The sequence below is a fragment of the Micromesistius poutassou genome, assembly GCF_964030765.1.
Source record: "Micromesistius poutassou genome assembly, chromosome: 13".
Classification (NCBI taxonomy): Eukaryota; Metazoa; Chordata; class Actinopteri; order Gadiformes; family Gadidae; genus Micromesistius; species Micromesistius poutassou.
In genome coordinates this window covers 5953641-5976155 of record NC_140283.1, presented here as the reverse complement: position 1 = coordinate 5976155, position 22515 = coordinate 5953641, and the positions used below count along the sequence as shown (strand labels likewise).

The 22515-nt window shown below is 44.6% G+C and overlaps 1 protein-coding gene across 1 annotated transcript in view; it reads left to right on the top strand.

Moving 5' to 3' along the window:
• Window positions 1-22515, top strand: part of necab2 (N-terminal EF-hand calcium binding protein 2) — a gene marked incomplete at both ends in the record, with an annotated part of 55658 nt that overhangs the window by 32852 nt on the left and 291 nt on the right. Inside the window, 6 exons of the mRNA XM_084477848.1 lie at window positions 132-256; window positions 8914-8993; window positions 11518-11574; window positions 19267-19379; window positions 21821-21898; window positions 22386-22477. Coding sequence (XP_084333974.1) covers window positions 132-256; window positions 8914-8993; window positions 11518-11574; window positions 19267-19379; window positions 21821-21898; window positions 22386-22477 — 545 coding nt within the window. The remainder of the gene's footprint in view (window positions 1-131; window positions 257-8913; window positions 8994-11517; window positions 11575-19266; window positions 19380-21820; window positions 21899-22385; window positions 22478-22515) is intronic.

The window sequence follows — 22515 nt, the reverse complement described above, 5'->3', positions numbered from 1 at the left end:
CTCTGTCCTTCCTCTCTCTCTCTCTCTCTCCCATCCGGCCCCTCTGTTCTCTAACTCCCTGCTAAGTGTTTCCCACCTCCGACAACTCCTCCCCACTCTTTCACACCACCCTCCGTGTGACACCTCTCCAGACACCACCCAGCCAAGGGGAGCCCGCGCATGGCTGAGAAGCGCTATGACAACGCTGTGCCTGACTACCCCCCTAACAACAGAGTCAGCGTCAAGGACACCGCCAGGGCCCTCACCACCGCCTCAGGTGAGACCACAACTCACTCACTCACTCACACACACTCATTCACACACTCATTCACTCATTCACTCACACACACACACACACTCACTCACTCACTCACTCACCCAGAGGGTGATTAATTGGTTAATTTACCCTTCGATAAAACGGTGTATAAAACACACATATGCACAGAATATACGCACACAAACGTGCGCACATACACACATACACATAGAAACATACACGCTGACATTGTACACTGTGGAGACTCACAGAAGATCAGAAGAAATAGGATTTTTAAATAATGGAGCACTAATTATTTCCATATTAAATGTGTCATTTAAACCCCCCCAGAATGCTTTGCGGTGAACAAACTCCTTGCTTGAGGGCAGTTCAAGTCAGCAGGGAGGACAGAGGAGGTGTGTTTTCAGCTAGGAAAATATCACACACACAACATTAGTACACACACAACATTAGTACACACACAACATTAGTGCTAATGAGCCATCTCTCGCAACAACGGCGGCAATTTGTCCATCAGATGCTCTCCTAATTCCATCCTTACCCCTTGCTGGCTGCCTTGTCAACAGCCCGCTGCCTCTAAACAGCACTATACACACACACACACACACACACACGCACACATGCGCGATTGCTCGCACACACACACATATACACATATACACACACACGCACGCACACACACACTCACACACACGCACACGCACGCACACACACACGCACGCACACACGCACACACGCGCAAGGGCTCGCATACACGCACATACACACATATACACACACACACACACACACACACATACACATTTTTTTACACACACATTTTTTCACAGACCCACACGTGCGTGCACCCGCATACCTGCACACACACACATTTACTCGCACGCACACACTCACACACACATACAAGTAAAGTAAAGCTCATTCTCTTGACATGAGCCCATGGAAGGTATTGGCGCTTTGGATAAAGCCGTTCATCAATCAATATAATCTCTATCTTTCTTCACTATCTCTGCTAAACGCCATGACTTATTGCCAAATTGGCTGCTCTCTGTTTACTCAAGGACAGCTCCAAGTATGCCAGGTTGTAATAGATATTATAACGGTTTTAGGTATAATTAATCAATAATTTGAGCAATACAAATAGTTTGAATAGGAAAGGTACCGTATATTGATTAATAATTTATTCCAATATGATTCATACAGTTACTACAGAAAGTGTCGAGAAGCCAACACCAAAATATGGCAAAAACTATATTTTTATACCATTTGAATCGATTTTATAAAATAATGACTTGTTGAACCAATATGAGTAATGAGACTAAGACTATTTGTTGAGATCCTTTCTGTGCTTATTGTATTCAGTCGGAGAGGACATACTAGAATCTATACATGTCTGCAGTCCTGCAGCCCGGTGTCAGAGTTATCTGTAATGAACTCTGGGTCATTGAGCTGTTGTCAGAGACATTATTGATAAAGAGAGTGATTGGTGGAGGGGAGAAAGAGCTGATCGATTTACAGTGCTTCAATAATAGAGACATGTAGTGGAAGCCCCTCAGCAGCGATGTAATGCAGCAGCAATAGACTCTCAGCCGACTTGTGTGCTGTACCATGCATTTTATACAACAACACAGTACTGGTGTTATATACTGAATAGCATGTTTGGCAATACATGAGCAAATTGGTTATCTATGGGTGTACTAGATCTGGTTAGCAATACAATCAAAAACAATCAATCCATATTTTTCTGAGGTAATCATGTGTCACCCACTTCAATACAATACAATTTTCACAGATATTAGTTTCTACAATACAATCAAATACAATCAATCCTTTTTTTCTGAGGTAATCACGTGTCACCCTCTTCAATACAATACAATTCTCACTGATATTTAGTTTCTACTGTAGGCAGTGATCTACGGTTCAGCTACAATGCCATTTGCTCCGTCTCTGACAAAGCATAGTTCACTCCTGGTGCTCTCTGACAGCGCGACATGACATGATATATAACGTTGTCCTTCTCCCTAATGTGTGGCACAGATATACCCTGATATATGTAAAGGATTTATGACATGTGGTCCTTTTCCGTAATGTGTGGCACAGATAGACCCTGTGAAGGACTTGGAACATGTGAACAATATTTCTCCTTTCTAATAAATGGCCCCAAATATGCAGAATCAATCGTATCTTACACAAGGGAAATAAACATATTTACATTAGATACATTTTATTTCCTGATGTATTTTGAAAAAGAGGAAGTCTTCCTGCAAAACAGCCTCAGTAACTATTTGTTTCTTAAAGCGTTTTGCTCGACAGTTTGAGTTTCTAAAGTCAGCCATTCCGGAGACGTGCCACAGGAGCGTCCTAGTGAGCCTGCTCCGTGTCACAGTTCACAGGACGCAGCTAACCTGCAGCCCCGCAGCCATCTTGGATCTGGGGACAAGGGCCTGCAATGCGGATGCAGTAATGGGATGTTCTCCAAGCGCTCCGCTGTGCAGAGCTGTGTCACTGTGTAGCAGGGGGAAGATCTCTTCATATACACGGGGGGGTCAGGCAGCCAGATAGCATCAGGCAGTAACCCTGGAAACAGTTGCTATTGCAACAATTATACTGAGTGATTCAGACAATATCCTCATGCAATCATGACTGAATAAAGAAAAGTCAATTTTAGTCAGTAAATACACTCAAGGTGATGGATTCAGTATGGACAGTATTATAAATACACTATAGGGGATATATATATATATATATATATATATATATATATATATATATACAGCATGAACAGCAGTATTAATATATATATAAATACACTGTAGGTGATATATATATATATATATATATATATATATAGTATGGACAGGAGTATAAATATAAATACACTATAGTTGAGATATAACAGTAGTATAAATGTATTTCATTAATACACAGGATCAGATGTTATAATCCCTTGTGCCAAAATCCAAGGAAAACACATATTCAGAAGCCCCAGCCCAAACCAACCTTATAAGCACGCTGGCCACTAAGCCACCAACCAAAGGTGAAAAACACGATACAAATGGCCCAACTAACAGCAGTAAATACAGCAGTATGCAGTAAGCAGAATATCATTGGAGTTATCAAGTGGGCACCCTCTTTCACAGATGTTTCGTTAAGTTAGGCCCACGACACCTCCTGAGGGCTTAACAATGAAACCAGCGTCCTGGAGTCACCCCCCTCAATGCTGCCACCACATTGCCACATTTAATGCATCTAAATGCTTTCTTTCCTGCATCGTACCCCTAGCCCTACCCCTAACCCTGACCAAACAAACACGTTAGCACATTAGTCAGCTGGCTTACCTCAGCTTGCACCCCAGGAAGTATGTTTTCTCCTTACCCACAGCCATTCACTTGCTCGTTCTGCTGCCACGGACATGTTACTAATAGGTGATACATATTCAGTATGGACAGTAGTATAAATCCAGAATTGGTGAGATAGATAAAGTACATACTTATATATTCAGCATGGAAAGTGATATAAATATAAATGCACTTTGGGTAAGATATATTCAGTATGGACAGTAGTATGAATACAAATACACTATAGGTGAGATCTATATTCTCATCCAATATTTTATGGGTGTTGATAAATTTGCGCTGATACCAGCTACTACTGGAGACTCCTGTAAAGAGCGCTGGAGTGAATATATGATGGGGTTGTGGAACAGGCCCTTGAGGATGGATGACAATAGAGTGGTCAAAATGGTGTTTGAATGGGACATGCATAAAATGGGAGCATGGGCAAGTGAGGTGCATGATCTATAGGTGGGACTGGGTTGTGAGGATGCTTTTAAAGACACAGTTGAAATGGATCTTACAATAGGTAAAGAACTGGTATCCTTCAAAAAGAGTGTGTTGGTTTTCTGAAGTGAGGAGTATGCCTAAGCTTCGTACATTTTTTGGTCAAATTAAACATGTGTTTGGTACAGAAAACTATAGTCTTTACAACTTGTAGAGAACTTGAAGAGAAAGAGGTCTCTATGGGCTCAGATAAGGTCAGGAGTTCTCCCTCTACACATTGATTCAGGCCGAGCAGCGAGGAGAATAGGCTGTGCGACTTCTGTGAGCTTAATGGAATTGAAAATGAAATTCATTTTATTTTGTATTGTCCGTTTTATCATGATTTGCGACTATGGTTATTCAAGAATGTCGATGTAAAAGAAGTTCATTATATGTGTGACACATATATGTTAGCTTGGCTATTCAAATATATAACTTTGGTGATTGCTGACTTTATTGAAAAGGCTTTTCCTAAGAGGAAAATGTAAATTTAATTTGCATTTTATTATTAATTAATATTTTTAGTGTGTTTATCCGGTGGCGGATGTATTGTATTATACAGTGTATTGTGATTGCGTACGTACTACACTCTTTGTATAGTTATATCGGTGTCTTGTGTGGGATGGGCCACTTGTGTGGCGTTACACGATAATAAACATCATCGTTATCATCATATAGATTATGGACAGAGGTATAAATATGAAATGCAATATAAATGTAAATATGCAGTGTTCTGGGACACATCTACGGCCCAGGTCAGACAGGGTGTGTGTGTGTGTGTGTGTGTGTGTGTGTGTGTGTGTGTGTTGATGTAGCTGAAGGACCAGCTCTATGACTGCAGAGCTGTAGCAGGGCAGAGCTGAAAACTGGCGCTGAGAGCTACCAGGCTGAGAAAAGAGGCGCCTGGGAGCTTTTACTTCCTCTATGTAAATTTAGCTTGTTTGTTATCTTTTCAAAGGGGGGCTCTCTGCCTACCTGTCACTCAGAAGGTACGACAGGCCGCTGCTGCAGCACTGAAACCTGCCACTTTACCTATAATAGATATCACTCTCAGATACATGAAAAGATATATGGTGCACTGCCAGAGGGTACCCAATCTCTCTCTCTCTCTCACTCTCTCTCTCTCACTCTCTCTCTCTCTCTCTCTCTCTCTCTCTCTCTCTCTCCCTCTCTCTCTGTACCGCTCTCTGCCACTAAACTTATACATTACTTTTCTTATGTAACTCTCTCTCTGACACTACCTTTCTCTCTTGGTCTCTTGGTCTCTCTCTCGCTCTCTCTCTCTCTCTCTCTACTCTCCTGCATTATTTAGTTCTAGACCCTTGAGTCATTTGTTCATATTTTTTCTATAATCCATCCGTCTCTTCCTCAGCCAAATCCCTATTACACACACACACACACACACACACACACACACACACACACACACACACACACACACACACAGACCCCAGACATACACACACACACACACACACACACACACACACACACACACACACAGACCCCAGACACACACACACACACACACTTATATACAGACATATAGATATATTCGGGATAAACGGAAAAGAATGAAAGAAACCAAGAAAGCTATAGAGCAGAGAAGAAAATGATGAGGGGAGAAGGGAGGGGAGGGTGGAAGAGCAGTCGGAGAGGAGAGGTGAGTTAGATGGGAGGAGTCTGAGCAGCAAGAGGGTAAAAAGAGAGACGGATCTGAGGGTTAAAAATAGCCCACCACGCCTTCTTGTTCAAAGCTAGGATGCTGAATTCTTGTTGTTGTCGCTGATGAAACCCCCTGTGAACCTCGCTCCTCTCTCAATCCGCAGCCTGTCGCTTCACACAGAGCTTCTTCCTAAATGAGCTGTCATTTAGTGTCAGCCCTGTTCCATCCACACAACAGCGTCAATCCTCAAACACACAGTATTAGCGCTCCATTTTGTGATTGTATGGTTATCGCTGTGTGCGTGCGTTCGCATGCGGGTGTGTGTGTTTGTGTCATAGTGACTGTTTGTGTGCGGCAGCAGCTACACACATACAGGTACAGCTAATATCAAGCAAACAGAACACTGTTTGTTGGTTTAAGAACCTCCATTCTGCCCCTCTCATCTGCCAATGCCAACATGCGTCTGGTTTGCCTCAAATGTTTTCTCCCTCAAGCAAAACAGTTCTCGGTCTGTAGAAGGAGAACAGCACAATGTTGAAAGGCATGGTCGCGCAAAGTGTGTGTGTCTGTATGTGTGGGAGCCAGTGTGTGTGTGTGTGAGTGTGTGTGTGTGTGTGTGTGAGCCTGTGTGTGTGTGTGTGTGTGTGTGTGTGTGTGTGTGTGTGTGTGTGTGTGTGTGTGTGTGCATGTGTGCGTGTGTGCGTGCGTGCGTGCGTGCGTGCGTGCTTGTGCATGTGTGTATATGTACAAGCACGGGTGTGTGTGCAGAGCTGTCTTCTAATTGGCCAGCACTTAGATCTTTTAATGAACAGCCTACAGTGAGCTCTAATTATCTCTGAGTTGGGGGAGGGAGGAGGGAGGAGGGTGTGAGGAGTGGGGAGAGAGTGTGGCAGTTGAGAAGAGTACAGACTCAAAGTAATAGAAACAAGGAGAATTAACGAAGGGATAGCTGCATTTGACACACACGCACACGCACACACACGCACGCACGCACACACACACACACACACACGCACGCACACACGCACACACGCACACACAGAAACACACACAGTGGGGGACTAGACAGGATGTAGCAATGGTAAGGCATTAGACTTGGCACTGTATTCATTCATTGTATTCTTGTCCTCCATCTCACTCTCTATTATTCCATTCTTCCTACGCTTGGTGAAGCTGTGGTGGGGCAGCTCGGGTTGAAAGGCTTGAATCACATTTCCATGTATTTCATTCACATATGATGATGTATTATATATATATATATGTATATATATTGCCTATATATATATATATATATATATATATATATATATACATATTGCCTAAAGCTCTGTAGCCCAATGAGGCAACATCACCTTTGGGTGACCAATCATATATATATATATATATATATATATATATTATATATATATATATATATACATATATATATATATATATACATATTGCCTAAAGCTCTGTAGCCCAATGAGGCTACATCACCTTTGGGTGACCAATCAACCAGCAAGAAGTAAATGTGAGATATGGTGTAATAGGACCCATGACATAAACATACATACTAAAGAAAACAGCTCATCCACTTCATTTCCATTCAGACATACAACGTATTAACCACTGGAAGTCTCATTTGTTGTTTGAGTTGAAGCCATGGACAGTGTGCCTTTAGAGCGTTGCGCCCATACCCACATAGAAGGGCCTATTATCAGCCTCTGTGCAATGCGTCATTAACATCAATTATTGAAGACGGACTTCTAGGATACAAACAGAAAGAGAATGAGCAAGAGAGTATGCAAACTATACAAAAGTTTTGAATTAATATTGAGAACAGTTTATCCAGGGTTTCATACTCTTAATATATACATATTCTTAATGAGCAAATAATGTTGTCGTTAAAAGCTTGTTGCCACGGTTGGAGATGCGGCCCTTAGCTTTAAGAATGTTTACTACTGCATGATTCCACATTTAGGATTCCACATTTTTGGAATTGTTGTTGTATCAGTATATATATATATATATATATATATATATCCAAATGTATTTCTGAATACTTGTTGAAACAAATAGCATTATTAGGTGTTGCTATCACAAAAGAGTGGCTTAAAGGGGACTCATTATGAAAACAACACTTCCTGGGATTTGGGGTGTTGTTTTGGGTCTCTGGTGCTGCCACACGCATACAAACTTAGAAATAAGTCCGTACATGCTTTTTTGAGTGAGATATGCATTTCTGAAAGTACCCCGCCTACAGTTACCAAACAAGCAAGTCAGAGTCAGTTTCTGCGCCCCCTCCTACGTAGGAGGGGGCTACATTTGAATATTACCACCCACTTCCCCATCCCCCTCCAATCAGAGCATAGATACGATTTTGTGGACCAGCGGACGAGCGCTGCCGGACTGCCACCGAGCTCCCCCCGCCGGAGCTGCCGGACTGCCGCCAGAGCTCCGGCGGCAGTCTGGCAGCTCAGATCCGGGTGTCCGGCGGGGGAGCTCCGGCAGCAGTCCGGCAGCAGTCCGGCAGCTCCGGCGGGGGGAGCTTCAGCGGCAGCTCCACTCCGGGAGTACGATCCCTCTCTCCTCCATGTCGTGGTTCAATCTGGACTCTGGAAAGGAACAATCTGTTCCTTCCCCCCAATTCCTTCTCAACCCGATGTGGAAGTACCAGAGACGTCAGACGCAGTCTTTATGATTCATAATGTCGTCCGAGGCGTGCATAGCTTTTGGCCGTGATATTAGATATTATATTATATAGATACCTATATATTATATTATATTATATAGATATAGAGCTCCGGGAGTCTGAAAACGGCAACAATCACTTCTCCTGCATGCTGTGGTTCACTCTGACATCTCATTAGTCAATGGGCAGGAGCTCATTTGCATGAAAGTTACAGACACCAGAAACAGCACATTCTGAAGGGACTGAAACAGAGGGGAACAGCGGTAGGCAAGATGTTTTTTCCTAAAAGCTATTTCCAGCAAACAGCTTCAAAAACATGTTTTCTGGAACTCATATACTATGTGTACTTGTTGGGAAAACACCATAATATGTCTCCTTTAAGCAAACTAAACAAAACATTTCATATAATTTGTTGTTTGTGTGTGTGTGTGTGTGTGTGTGTGTGTGTGTGTGTGTGTGTGTGTGTGCGTGTGTGCGTGTGTGCATGTGTCTGCATCAGGTGTCGTGGAGGTCAGGAAAGAGGGTCTGGAACAACAGATCAACCGCCTGGCAGAGTTAATCGGACGCATGGAGAACAAGGTACACACACACACACACACACACACACACACACACACAAACATATACACAGACACTCAAACACATACACACACACACACATTCATATACATAACTTTAGAACTTTAGAGCATACAAGGTTAAAGTGACAGGTTGTAGAAAGGGGAGGGAGGAGCCGTCTAGAGGTGAGGTGAGGGGGGGTAGAGGTGAGGGGGGGTAGAGGTGAGGTGAGGTAGAGGTGAGGTGAGGGGGGGTAGAGGTAGAGGTGAGGGGGGGTAGAGGTGAGGTGAGGTAGAGGTGAGGTGAGGGGGGGTAGAGGTGAGGGCGGTAGGCAGTAGGATGGGGTCAATCATTTGGGAGCCCTGGGAGAAGATGAAAGCAGAGGTTGTGAGCGAGCAAGAGACAGGGAGGGAGAGGGAAAGGGCATGAGAGGAGAGTGGAGAGAGAGAGGGAGAGAGAAGGAAAGGGAGTGAGAGGAGAGTGGAGAGAGATAGGGAGAGAGAAGGAAAGGGAGTGAGAGGAGAGTGGAGAGAGATAGGGAGAGAGAAGGAAAGGGAGATGGAGAGTGAGAGGAGAGAGAGAGGGAGAGAGAGGGAAGGGGAGTGAGAGGAGAGTGGAGAGAGATAGGGAGAGAGAGGGAAAGGGAGATGGAGAGTGAGAAGAGAAAGAGGGAGGGAGAGGGAAAGGCAAGGGGAGTGAGAGAAGAGAGAGATGGGGAGGGAGATGGAGCTGGAGAGTGAGAGAACAGAGATAGGGAGGGAGATGGAGAGAGGGGGGGGAGAGAATGAGGGAGAGAAAGAGGGGAGAGAGAGAGAGCGATTGAAGGAGAGTTGGAAGGGAGAGCAGGGGAAGCAATTAGAGGCCTGAAGTCTGACACTGGCGACGCTCACTTTGTTATATTATTCTTCCTCCTCCCAGTTTTGCGCTTTCATTCCATCGCCATCTGTTTCCCCACAACTTCCTGCTCTATTCCTTCTACTCCTTCTCTCTCCCCTCTCTCTCCCTCTCTACTTCTCTGCTCTCAATCTTCTATCGCCCAATCTCTCAACCTGTTTTCTTTATCCCTCTCCAGCTCTCTGTCTCGACTTGAATAATTAGCACGTTTGAAATTGAGTGCTGCCACACTCAGAACTTTCTAGCTTCAATAGTGTGTGTGTGTGTGTGGGGGGGGGGGGGGGGGGGGTGTATGATGTGTGTGTGTGTGTATATATGTATTTGTGTATGTGTGTGTGTTTTCTAGATGAGCAAAATACATGAAAAAAAGCATGATACTAAATAACATATAGGCCTGATCCTATATGTTAATGTATGTGTTGAATATTTCAATGTCCTTAAAGCCCAGATAGTGTGCAGCATAGTCCAAGTGATTTGTATGCCAAACAACTGCATAGTTTTGCATTAATATTCAACAACCATATGGAGCAAATCGACACAATAATTCCAGCCATTTTGGACCACCTATGCAATAAAGTATTTAATAGAATGGCTCTTATTGGTCTATAAATCGTTGGATGGATCGTTGGATATTTTCAACATGCCAATCGTCTATAATCTGCTTTAAACGTCTCCATACTGTAGTGACTTGTCTTCATATCTCTGTGAGTTGTGATGTTTTTTTTTAAACTGTACTTAACAGACTCCAAATGCGAGTGAGCTGTGCTGAGCTACGTCATGACTGTGAGATTTGGAATGTGTTTACACGACACAGAAAACAATCACACAAATCTTTTTTTCTTTAAGCCTGTCATGCAAATTGTGCTGTAATATGGCAGTCCCCTAAATATAAATACTGCGGCTTTAGCCTCATGAAGAATACATGAGAGTACATGGCTGGATGTGTGTGTGTGTGTGTGTGTGTGTGTGTGTCAGGCTGTTCATGAGTAAATATAATACACTATACACTCAAAGAGGATTGTACAACAATGGTTGAGGAAGATGGGGGACACCTCCCTAATACATGAAACTACTCATTCACCATAGCATTAACAACCATCCTGTCAGCCTGTGAAGGGAGACAGAAGACAGGGAGCTGGTGAACAGACCATGACACCATACATCTTACATTTGCGTCATTTTGACGCTTTTATCCAAAGCGACTTACACACCGACGCCGGAGTCAAACATCCAAGGCGACAGCCAGCTCGTCCGGAGCGGTTAGGGTTAGGTGTCTTGCTCAGGGACACCACGCCACTCAGAGGAGCAAGGGATTGAACCAGCAACCTTCTGCTTACAAGTCAACCAGCTCCACCTCCTGAGCTGTCATCTCCATACAGTAGCTGGCTGGTTTGTGATACAGACCGAAGAACACAAAATACATCATTCTCCTGCATCTTCCACCCACTGTTTTGGCTGAGAGGAGCGGAGGTCTCCTCTGTGTCTGCACTCTAGCCGTCAAGCCGTGTCTGGTTTCTTGCACGTTGTTATAGCAATTGAGTGCTTCTGGCTTCCGGTTTCTCTTTTTGCTTACGGCTGGTCGTGTTCCGCTCTCCTGACATGTCGCTGTGGTTGTGTTTTGTTCTCTGTGTGCTTCTTCTCGGCGCCGCAGACCGTGTGGTTTGATCTGCACCAGCGGCTAACAGACACGGACGGCACCGCCAGCGCAGTGAGTAAACAAACTCCTTCAGAAGCATTTGTTACACACAGCAGCGGCCTCTGCTCTGGGAAACCCTGCTGCTAATAGCTGCTCCGAAATAACACATAAGAAGAAAGGAAGGAGGTGTTATTTCTAACTCGTCACACAGCAAGGAGGCACAGGTCACTGTGTGAGGGACGACAGGCCCCACCAGTGTCTCAATGCTTCATACCATCTAAAATCAGTCTTTATTCAGAGGGACGGCGGTAGACGGAGCCATGACGGAGGCTCGCGCTGGGTCTGCTCATTCAAACGAATAAACACACACACACACACACACACCAGCTCTGCGCTTTTATTTGATACTTTTTAGACTCAGAAGTAGGGATGTGGGATGGGAGCAGCTATACACTATACACTATAGCTATATATAGAGCAGATAAGCTGGTTTCTCAGTGCAGGACGTCAAAATAGTGGAGAAAGCAGTGCTGTGAGGGCGTGCAAAGGAATAAACACCCAGGAGGGAAAAACAACAACCGAAAATATTAACTTAATTATATAGATATGGGCGGTAGCCTGTGATGCACTTCACTGCATACTGTAATCGAGTGAGAGAGAGCAGAAAAATGATGCTGGAGAACATCATATCAGCATTGTGGGCTTTTTGTACAAGAGCTATGACCTTGTAGCTGCATTGTGGAGCTGGGCAGAGGTCACAAATGGAGCAAAAAACAGGAGATTGCATCTGTCGAAAGCCAGAAAAAAAAAAAATTAAATGAGAAATGAAATTGTCAATTCTATGAGCCCACTTAACCCCTCCACCCTCGTCTGTGAGGCCCTGTGATTGAACCCTCCAGTACGATCCATCTCTTGTCGCGCTCTCTCCATTCCATGGTTGCAATCTTGATTTCCCTCAAACAGGTAGCACTCCTCTTGACCTTGCTTGCCCCAATCCCTCATACCCCAGACCCTATCCCTAACCTTTCCCACTTCATCTCCCTGGGTCACTTCTGGGTAGAGGGGATCAAAACTTAATTAATGCTTCCCCGCCCCCATCTGAATCAGCCCCTATGTCAGAGTGGCAGCAGCCAGCGGCCCCCCGCTCCATGCACTAGGCAGCAGGAGGACCACGTCCCTCCTAGATGTTCACACAAACACACACACATACACACACACACACACACACACACATACACAAAAACATGATTGTTTCCCAGGCACAGCTTCAGTGGACATAGTGTGATCACCTCCACATGCTGCAACCCTTTGATGGCACTGACAGCAGTTTCTCTGTGAACACACGCATGCGCACGCACACACACACACACACACACACACACACACACACACGCACACACACACACATACACACACACACACACACACACACACACACACACACATACACACACACACACACACACACACACGCACACACACACACACATGCACACACACACACACACACACACACACACACACACACACACACACACACACACACACACAGCAGAGTGACTCACACACTATGTGAGTGCTGTTTTGGTCGGTCCCCATTGTCATTACACTGTTAATAGAGCATAGCACAGACACACATAACTAGTCCCAAGTCCAGAGTGTCATCCACAACCATAATGGCACATTGGAACGGAACCCAGGCCTGCCAATACCAAGCCATGCCAACGCCCGTTACCAGGCAACAGAGGGAGACATGGATGTATGTTGGGAAATTCAGCTACAGATAAAGAGAAGTGAGGATTTGTTGGTTCTCCAGGAACTAAGGGGGATAGAACACTGGCGTACCGCTGGAGAACAGTGCGGTATAAAACACAAACAACGGAACCCTGGGACGCGTGGCACATCTTGTTATCTACAGTAGACGCTGGGCTCGATGCAGCGCATTTCAAATGAGCGTGTCAAAATGCCATTGTTTGCTCCCCAACTGTAAATAATGGAGGAGCAAATCAAAGCAGAGCCAGCAGAAGACAGAAGAGGCAGGAGTGCAGACGGGACAGCGGTGGGCTGGGGACGGCTGCCCGGGGTCCGCTGGGGGCCTGGAGGTGTGAGGGGGAGGGGCTCCCTGCCCCGTAATGAAATGCCCAGAGAGCGATGGGAACAGCAGATAGACGGGAACGGAGGAGGGGTCAGATGTTCAGAGGCGGCGAAGGATTCAGGGGAAGCCCTGCATTGTGCCTCAGCGACAACAGCATTCCCATAACTCATCCTGACAGGATTAGCGCCGCCACTTTCAGCGCAAGCCGCCGCACTCTGGTCAATGGAGCCGACGGGTTGACATTTGAAGTGATAATCCTTGAGATTATCGCATGATAGATTATCATTTCTGATTCGTTATTTGGGTAATTAAATGTTGTGATCAATAGTCAACTCACTCAGTGTTTGTTTTAGTTTTTTTTGCTGCCGACGCTTTTCTAAGCACGCGTGGTGGTAGAAACATAATGTATGTCACATGCATATGTTATGCTATATTTGCATATTTTCCACCTCCTGAGCATATGCAAATGTGATTAATTCACAGCAAAGGATGCATGTTCATCACAAACTGAACACGGTGTTGATGGAGACTAAAATTATTTTTGCTGGTAACATTTAAAAAATATCTATTTGGATTATCTTATTAACTGATGAAAAAATATCATGGTTGATCTCAATAATCCTCAGATTTGCCTTTTGACTGTACCGAAATCCCTTGAATCTAAATAAGATGCACATCAGGGTCTAGACGTCATGCGCTATTTCTGGACAAGCCTTTGGAAGCAACGAACAGGGCAGCTATTTCTGGTGCAGTTCGTTGCATAATTAACATTGCATTGCGGGACGTACAGTATATGCCTCCATTGTCCCTGACAGAGACTCAGGATGTACCCCAGTAGCGAAGCCACAACGTAAACCTTCGCTGTGCTTTAGGGGAACTGCATGTGCCAACAGCTGAAGCACATAGTGTCAGCGACATTTTGTTTGGTATCCTCCAAATGAACGCCGTTGCATGCGCCGTATAACCGTCCCTGCATGGAGAGGCCTTTTATTTCTGCTTGGGGAACCCAATGGACCCACTGCCGTAGGCCACGGCCTTCTGAAGCCTTGGTGCAGTCCTTTCATTTAATGATATTTTATGGAACAAAAAGAGAGGGGAGTCCTGAAAAGCATTATTGAAAAAAAACATCATTGCAAGTGGCATACTTAATTTTGAAGGATCTCTCTGCTAGTCTATATTAATGACTATTAAATAAGCTGTTGTTGTAGTTACGTGTTTAGTCACCAGTGACACAGAGGGTAAATTATTTTTAAAAATGTAGGGCTGTTATCAGGCTCGGGCATAGAAAAGCTAGCAATTTTCATCAAAGCTCTCTGTCAATGGCGTCATTTTCTCTGTACCCCCTAACTTCCAGGGAAACAAGGAAAAACAGTTGAGACCTAATTTATTGATATGATATTTTAATATCGATCTAGCTTAATACGATTGGCTACTATGACAAGTGGGTCATGCCAGCCACCAGCTAATTTGTACGGGTATAGGTTTTAGACTACGTTCAACATGCTCATAAAGTTATTTTGAGTATGATTGTTTTGACCATGGATAACAACACTGGGTTACCCCACGATTTAATTTGCCTCATTCCTTTTGCAACAGTTGTATGGGTCTACTCATCTATGGTAAGCTAGCAAGTTCACATTGGTGGTGGTGAAAATAACTTGTCGCATTTGTTTTTGAAATTCTCTTTACATCAGCAATCAATAAATCAAGTGCTCTGACAAAAGTAATGTAAAATTCCCGTCCATCACTACCTGCACGCACTCGCTGCGAATGATGGAAGTCTTTAACAAGCCTTGATGCCTGAGGCTAGGTGATTGAGAGAGAAAGAGGGATAGAGAGATTGATTGAGTGTGAGAGAAAGAGAGAGGGAGAGAGAGATTGAGTCAGTGTGAGAGAAAGATAGGGAGAGAGAGAAAGATAAATAAATAAAGATGGAGTAACTGTACCAGGTCTTGAGCGAGGGCAGCCCGTCTTTCCTAGTTCCCATGGTAACAAGCAGGCTGGTGTGATCCCCCCTGCTGCCCCAGTTTCATCTAGACCCATTTTCACAGTCAGTGGGATAACTCTGCAGTGCACTGAACACACACACAGGCTCCTACTGTATGGGACACACATGCATGCATAAATGGTATTATGTGCTCGATGGTGAGGAATTTTGCATATTTCATTCAGCAAGCACACTGGGAGAGAGAGGGGAAGAGGAAGACAAAAAGCAAGAGCCATAGACAGAGGGGGGATGCCTGTGTGAAAAGCCCCAGTCAACACCTCTGTCCCAAAGTGTGTAGCGATCTGCCCTGTGGATGCACGCGGCTCCTGGCCGTTCCTCCTCTCAGTCCTGGGCTTCTGTGAGGACATGTTGGGTAAGGGTCTCTTTGGGGAGTTTGGTAGGAGGATTCATAGAAAGGGTCTCTTTGGGTTAGTTTGGGAGGACATGGAAAGCGAGAGACAGCGCTGCAGAAAGGAATGAAAGATTACACAGAAGGAGCATGCAAAAGATGTGATATGTAGAAAACATGTTTTAAACTGCATTTAGCCATGGCCCCCAACAAATGTAAAATACATCAAATCAGATAAAACACAGAATGTTCTTTTGACCTATCAACTAGCGGCATGACGACGAGGCTTTCTGGATCCTCTTGTTCCTCTGTCGTTGCATAGCTTTCAGGGCAGTGTGTGACCAGGCAGCAGAGGTCAGAGCAGTATGAGCAGTCGTCTGGTTTGGACTAAAGAGCATAGCAGGAAGCTTAAACACTTTGTCAAGTGAGTCTCACCCTCACCCTCACAGTGTACGCACGTACAGAAATTGGGCAGTTGGCCATTGACTTCCATTGTATTCCAAGTGAGTGTTTAGCATCTCCCACAGCTGTATCTTTGCCTTTGCCAACACAAATTAGCGCATACAATCTTCCCAGGCGAGGTAGTTTTCTTCAAAAAGACCCACAAACAAACAAATCCACAAGTTTTGATTCTGTGTTAACACTAAACATGCTCAGGGACAGAATGAGAGCCGCCCAGATGGAATTCTGAGGGAAGATAGTGGCTGTGTTTTAGGCAGTAATAATTCAGTTCTAAGTGCAGAGCAACATTTCTATTTACATAAACATTTATTTTCTTTACTGGTCCGGCTAATCAATTTCTGTTGCCTCCTCAATCCATCCCTCTCTGAACGTCTAATTTCAATTTCTTCTGCAGAGAACTCTTGCTACTCTGCTACTCTTTCATAAAAGTCAGGCAGTGTGAAATTAGGGGGAATTGCTGAATTAATAATGGCTCGTTCAGTGTGTAGCCCGACACACAGCCACTTTCTTCACTATATCGCAGTGGCGCGTGAACACAGAATCCAAACTTGTGGTCTTGTTTCGTTTGTGAGCACCTTTGGAGGAAATGACCTAGCCAGAGCAGTTTGAGTGTGCTCCCTAGAGCTGAATAAAGAGACAGCTATGGGAGCTGCTAAACACTTGTTGAATGGAATGGATGTCAATGGCTGGCAAACTGCCCGTTTATAGAACGCCCCAGAGGGGGTGAGTGGGACACAAATCATGGCTGATTTACATCCTGATAGACGGTGTCATCCATTAACCTGGGGTTCAGCACCAGACAAATCCATTAATGGAGCGATATTGAATTGACTCACTTGCTGCTGGGTCATGTAGCATGTAACATGTGTGTGTGTGTGTGTGTGTGTGTGTGTGTGTGTGTGTCATGAGAGAGGGGGTGGGGGGGCTTGTGTGTGCTTGTGTGTATGTGCCACATGTAGTCGAGTGTACTGTGGTTTTTGAGGTATAAGAAAGCAGAGCACCCCAGCATAGTGTATTCCAGTATGGGCCTTAATTGACTAACGTGAGCATTAACACACACACACACACACACACACACACACACACACACACACACACACACATACATGCACACACACACACACACACACACACACACACACACACACACACACACACACATACACACACACACACACACACACACACACACACACACACAGATTTCCTGTTTTTTGTTTTTCTCTCTCTCTCTCTCTCTCTCTCTCTCTCTCTCTCTCTCTCTCTCTCTCTCTCTATCCATTCCCCCCTTGTCCCACACCGGCTCCCAGAGACAGCCTAGTTAAGTGATGACCAGATGGATAGTCAATCTGCAGAACTGGTATGTTGCAGGAGTGCTGCTGAACACATGGCAGCCATTGATGCCAGTGATGACGTTGGATAAATTGTGATGTTGAGGAACTAATCATGTGTTAAAACGGCTGAAATGTAAGAGATAGACACTGCCAGGGCATTCTCTCTCACTCTCTCTCTCTCTCTCTCTCTCTCTCTCACACACACACATAATTCCTCCAAGCCCTCCATCAGTCGCTGATGGATAACAGCTGCTATTCCCTGAAACGGACAGCCCCATAGCGATCATTAGTGCTTTGTAGCAAGTGTACTGCTAATAGTTTAAATGTGTATTATAACACCTTTTTTATATCAACCCCACCTCAGAACACTTTTAAATTCCATCATGTGGCAATAAAACAGTCAATACTCAAAACAATACAATACTGGCTGACTACGGCTCCACCATGTTTCAGATTCAATACACCAGCAGAACAAATAGCCAAGAGTTCCATCCAAACTGAGTTAACCCACTTTCCTATTCCACAACCGAGCTGGAAGTTCTGGATACGCTGAGCTGTGCTGTTAATAAGGACAGAGAGAGTGCAGGGGGGAGGTGGGCATATGTGTGTGGGTGTCTGTGGTGGAGAAAGAAGAAAAATTAAACTTGGAAGCGGAGTGAGGAGGAGGTGAAGGAAGAGACGGTTAGATCCTGTTGTATATGTAGCGGCATCATTTAAAATGAGTAAAGTGTGCTTTGAATTTTCCCATCACCTCTGCCAAAGAAGGTCACTAAACAGTTGCTATTTGGGTCAGAGTGGACGGCTGTCGGCTGTATCCACTCTTCCTCCCAACACACTTCCGTGTGATGGGTTGGAGCTTCATATTTACGGGAAGGCATGTTCTTTCTGCTTGCGTTGTAATTGATGTCATACCTTTTCTTGCCCAGCATGGCGCCAGTAAAAGGGCATTACCAAGTACTACGGCCTCTAGATTGCCACGGACCAGCCCTGAGGGGATAACCAATCACTTGGCAGGATAGAAGCCCAGGAATCAATAGTGGACTTTTTTCGGCATCCCAAACGTGCGTCGGGTGCTCACGTGTTCTGGGGCTCTCTTGCTGAGCCTCTGGACTTGTTTGCAGTGTGCTGCGCCTGAGGGAGGTGTGGACCTGATATAAGCCTGGGATTTGGTTTGTGTAAGACAAAATTGTAAGCGTAAAAACCATTAAACGTCCAACCTGAAACACAACAGAAACAACCTAAAAGCCTCTGTCTCTTGCTATCACATGTCATACGTTGTACATTACATCACCTCACACAAACTTGCACACTAAACTATATTTTTTATCTTACCCTCTCTTGCTCTCATTCTTTCTCTTGTTGTATCATGTTGGTGTTTTGGTAGACGTTGCACGCGGTTGCATAATAATCATAATAATAATAATGTGTTGTATTCTCTCTCTCTCCCTTTCTCTATAAATATGTGTATATATACACATTCTGTGTATCTCTCTCTCTCTCCCTTTGTCTCATGGTCTCTTTGTGCATCCTCTCCCAGTCCCTGCTGCTGGTGCGTCAGGAGATGGTGGTTTCCCAGAAGAAGTTGGGGGAGTTTTGTGAAGCCCTTAAGCAGTACCTGAAGAACGTGTCGGCCCAGCGAGACTGCTTCCAGTAAGTCCTCCCTTCCTCTTCCTCAGCTGTGTGCTAGAAGTAGCATGCATTAGCACTGGGTGGTTCAGCAGCCTGCTTACTGTGTCCTTCAGCTAAATGGCACTGTTTTCATCAGCATCATCACGTATGCCTATCCATTGCATCTTTTTTCATTCAAATCCATGATTCAAAGACAGGCTCCACTGCCCCCAGTGGCCTGACAAGGACAATGTTATTACAAGTATGACCAGAACAAGAATGTGTATCAAGTGGAAGCCCATCTCTAGAGTGCAAGCCCAGCTTAAGACAAGGGGCCCTACCTCATAATAAAAGGGATGGATTGATTGAAGTGATTATCGTGTCTGCATTTCTCATTTGCCGGTGAGACTCATAAATGGATTGACTATATAATGTGATAGGCTTCTAAGCCTATTGTTTAAATAATGTATTTCCTTCTCTACACCTCACGTAGCTGTGTCTACTGTGCAAGGGAAAGTGCAGACAAAGATCAACTGAGCGATAGAGTCGATATCTTTTACTGAAGCGGGGATTGACATGTGCTCCTTATCGAGGAGGACAGCTGATCAGGAGATTGACAGACGAGTGGCAGTAACTGAACGGCAGTGATTTGTAAGAAGAGAGTGTGACAAAAGCCAACGAGGGGCTGGAAAGTGGCAGCAGAGCCTGGAAACTCCTTAATTCAACGTGGACTCGGTTGGTCACTCCAATCCTAAGGGAGTTACTAGCAGCCTAGCTTGCCTCACCATTTCCTAGGCTGGTCATTAGCACTGCTAGGCTAGCCAGCGTTCTAGCATTCATTACCTTATCTTTGTTGTTGTCTCCCAGCCTTAGCTTGTTCAAACAACCGTCCCATCTGCAGCATGCTCTTCAGGACGCACTCGTAGGCTTTTCCCATTATAAATGGATGTTATTGTATTTTCCATTAGGAGTTATGTGCACCTGAATAACTTCTGCCTGACACCAACACATTCACAAGTAAACTAGAATATTAGGGTGTGATTACACAGACAAAGGATGAGGGAGAACCCTTATTGATCCTTTAGGAATCAATCTTCAATTGCAAATAACTTACTATTGCACCAGCTCGATCAATAGATCGAGCTGTTTCTGGATGGATTTCTGAATGGACGTTATGCCTGCCCACACACAAGCAATTACAGATATATGTGTCTATTAAGGAGGAGAGGTCAAGGTATGAAGTCAAGGTATGAATCATATGCTTCCCCACCAAGTTCTGAGTACTACTAATACTACTATACAATCTAAATAAAGACTACTAAAGACTTTTTTGAGTTTTTGACTATTACATCAGTTACAAGTGGTGTTTTCTCAATGGATCATTTTTTATTTCAATGCTGGGGACTTGACACATTAAGAGGCGTTATGGAAGACGTGCAGCAGGTTGAGAAGCCCAACACTTAACAATAGCTCTGCTCTAAATAATAGAAGAGGGGAAAGGTTGGTGTTTCAAAGCCAGTAAGGCTCTTTTCTTTTTTTTTAACAACAAGAGAGAGAGAGAGAAAGAGAGAGAGAGAGAGAGAGAGAGAGAAAGAGAGTTTCTATACATTAATTGTGCCACATCTACACGTGAGCATGGAATCAACAGTGTCTAACATATATACTGTATGTTTACACCTATAAACACATATATATATATACTGTATATATATACCTATAAAGTGGATGAGCAACATTAACGATGCAACGCTGCTGACTACTAGCTCATAAAGCTGGTCACCTCGCTGTGTATGTTTCATTATTATATGTTCACTATAAACCATAAACCTCAATGAGAACAGTATACCATATAATATGTTTTCTTATTATGACATGACATTTTCAAGGGGCCATGTGTCAGGAAAATATCACCATAGTGTGAGGTTACAAAAGGCCACGGTTTGAGTGGCATACGATGCGCTGCAAGTGCTTCGGGACAGAAGCCATCTGTCTTTTTCTCATATCCATGCCATAGCTTGGCTTACCCTTTCATATGTCACCATTTCTGACAGCATCTCACTCTCATTCAGATACATTCCTTACCCCCCCCCCCCGCCCCATTCCTTCTCCATAAGCATCTCCTCATATCTATGTGCTAATGACCCTCCATCCATCCCTATTCAAGCCCTTTCTCCCTGTTTCCCCTCTCTGTGTCGCCAGCTCCTGCCCGTTTTTTATGTGTTAACTTGATTTACTTCCACCCCCTGCAAACAATAATTGTCTGCCCTTCATACTGTAACCACCCCAGCTGATATATCATCACTCATTCCTTTGATGTCACTCTCTCTCTCATGCACATGTTCTTTCTCCCACCATTTTTTCTCCCTTTCGCTCTCCAACACAGTCCTTGGCCCGGCTCTCGCGACACATCCATCTCCTCTCCACTCTCCTCCTCGGTCCATCTCTCTCCTCTAACTAGCTCTACTTATTCCCTCCTCCTGCAGTGTGACTGCAGTCAGGTTGCCGGATGGCTTGTCCTTTGTGGTCTACGAGTTCTGGGATGGAGAGGAGGAGTGGAAGAGGTGAGTGCTCGCACCCAAACAAACGAAACGTTCATGTCCTGCCATGTGTGCAGACACTAGATAAGACTCCAATGGTGGATCTGTTCACCCTGCGATAGCCGCATGAACAGACATACAAATGCCCCTCAAAAAAAAGAGTGGATGAATAGACAAAGAAATTATTCCTTTAATGAAATGCCCGAAAGGAACCCTGTTCCACTTCTGCCTTCACGTCTATTACCAAAAACTATTTATTGATCTGAAAGCTGATGAAGCAAGGTAGTCGTGATGTTGCTGCTGAGTGGTGGACTGCTGATGCTGCCTTTATAGAGTTTCTGCCCTATTGCTCACTTCCCAGTGCCATTAATATTTTACCCTTACAGTAAAGTACGGCCAAGTCTAAGTCAAGAGGGGGCCTGCACTCCTTCAAGTGTACTTTGCTCTGTTTTTGTGTGTGTGCACGTGTGCGTGTGCGTGTGCGTGTGTGCGTGCGTGCGTGCGGTCCCAGGCACCTGCAGTCGGCACCTATCAAAACCTTTCAGCATGTGAAGGTGGACACACTATGCCAGCCTGAAGCCGTGTCCACTGTAGCTGTGCCAGGTAACGGCAGCCTCCCAGGCAGTGACCTCACTGTACTC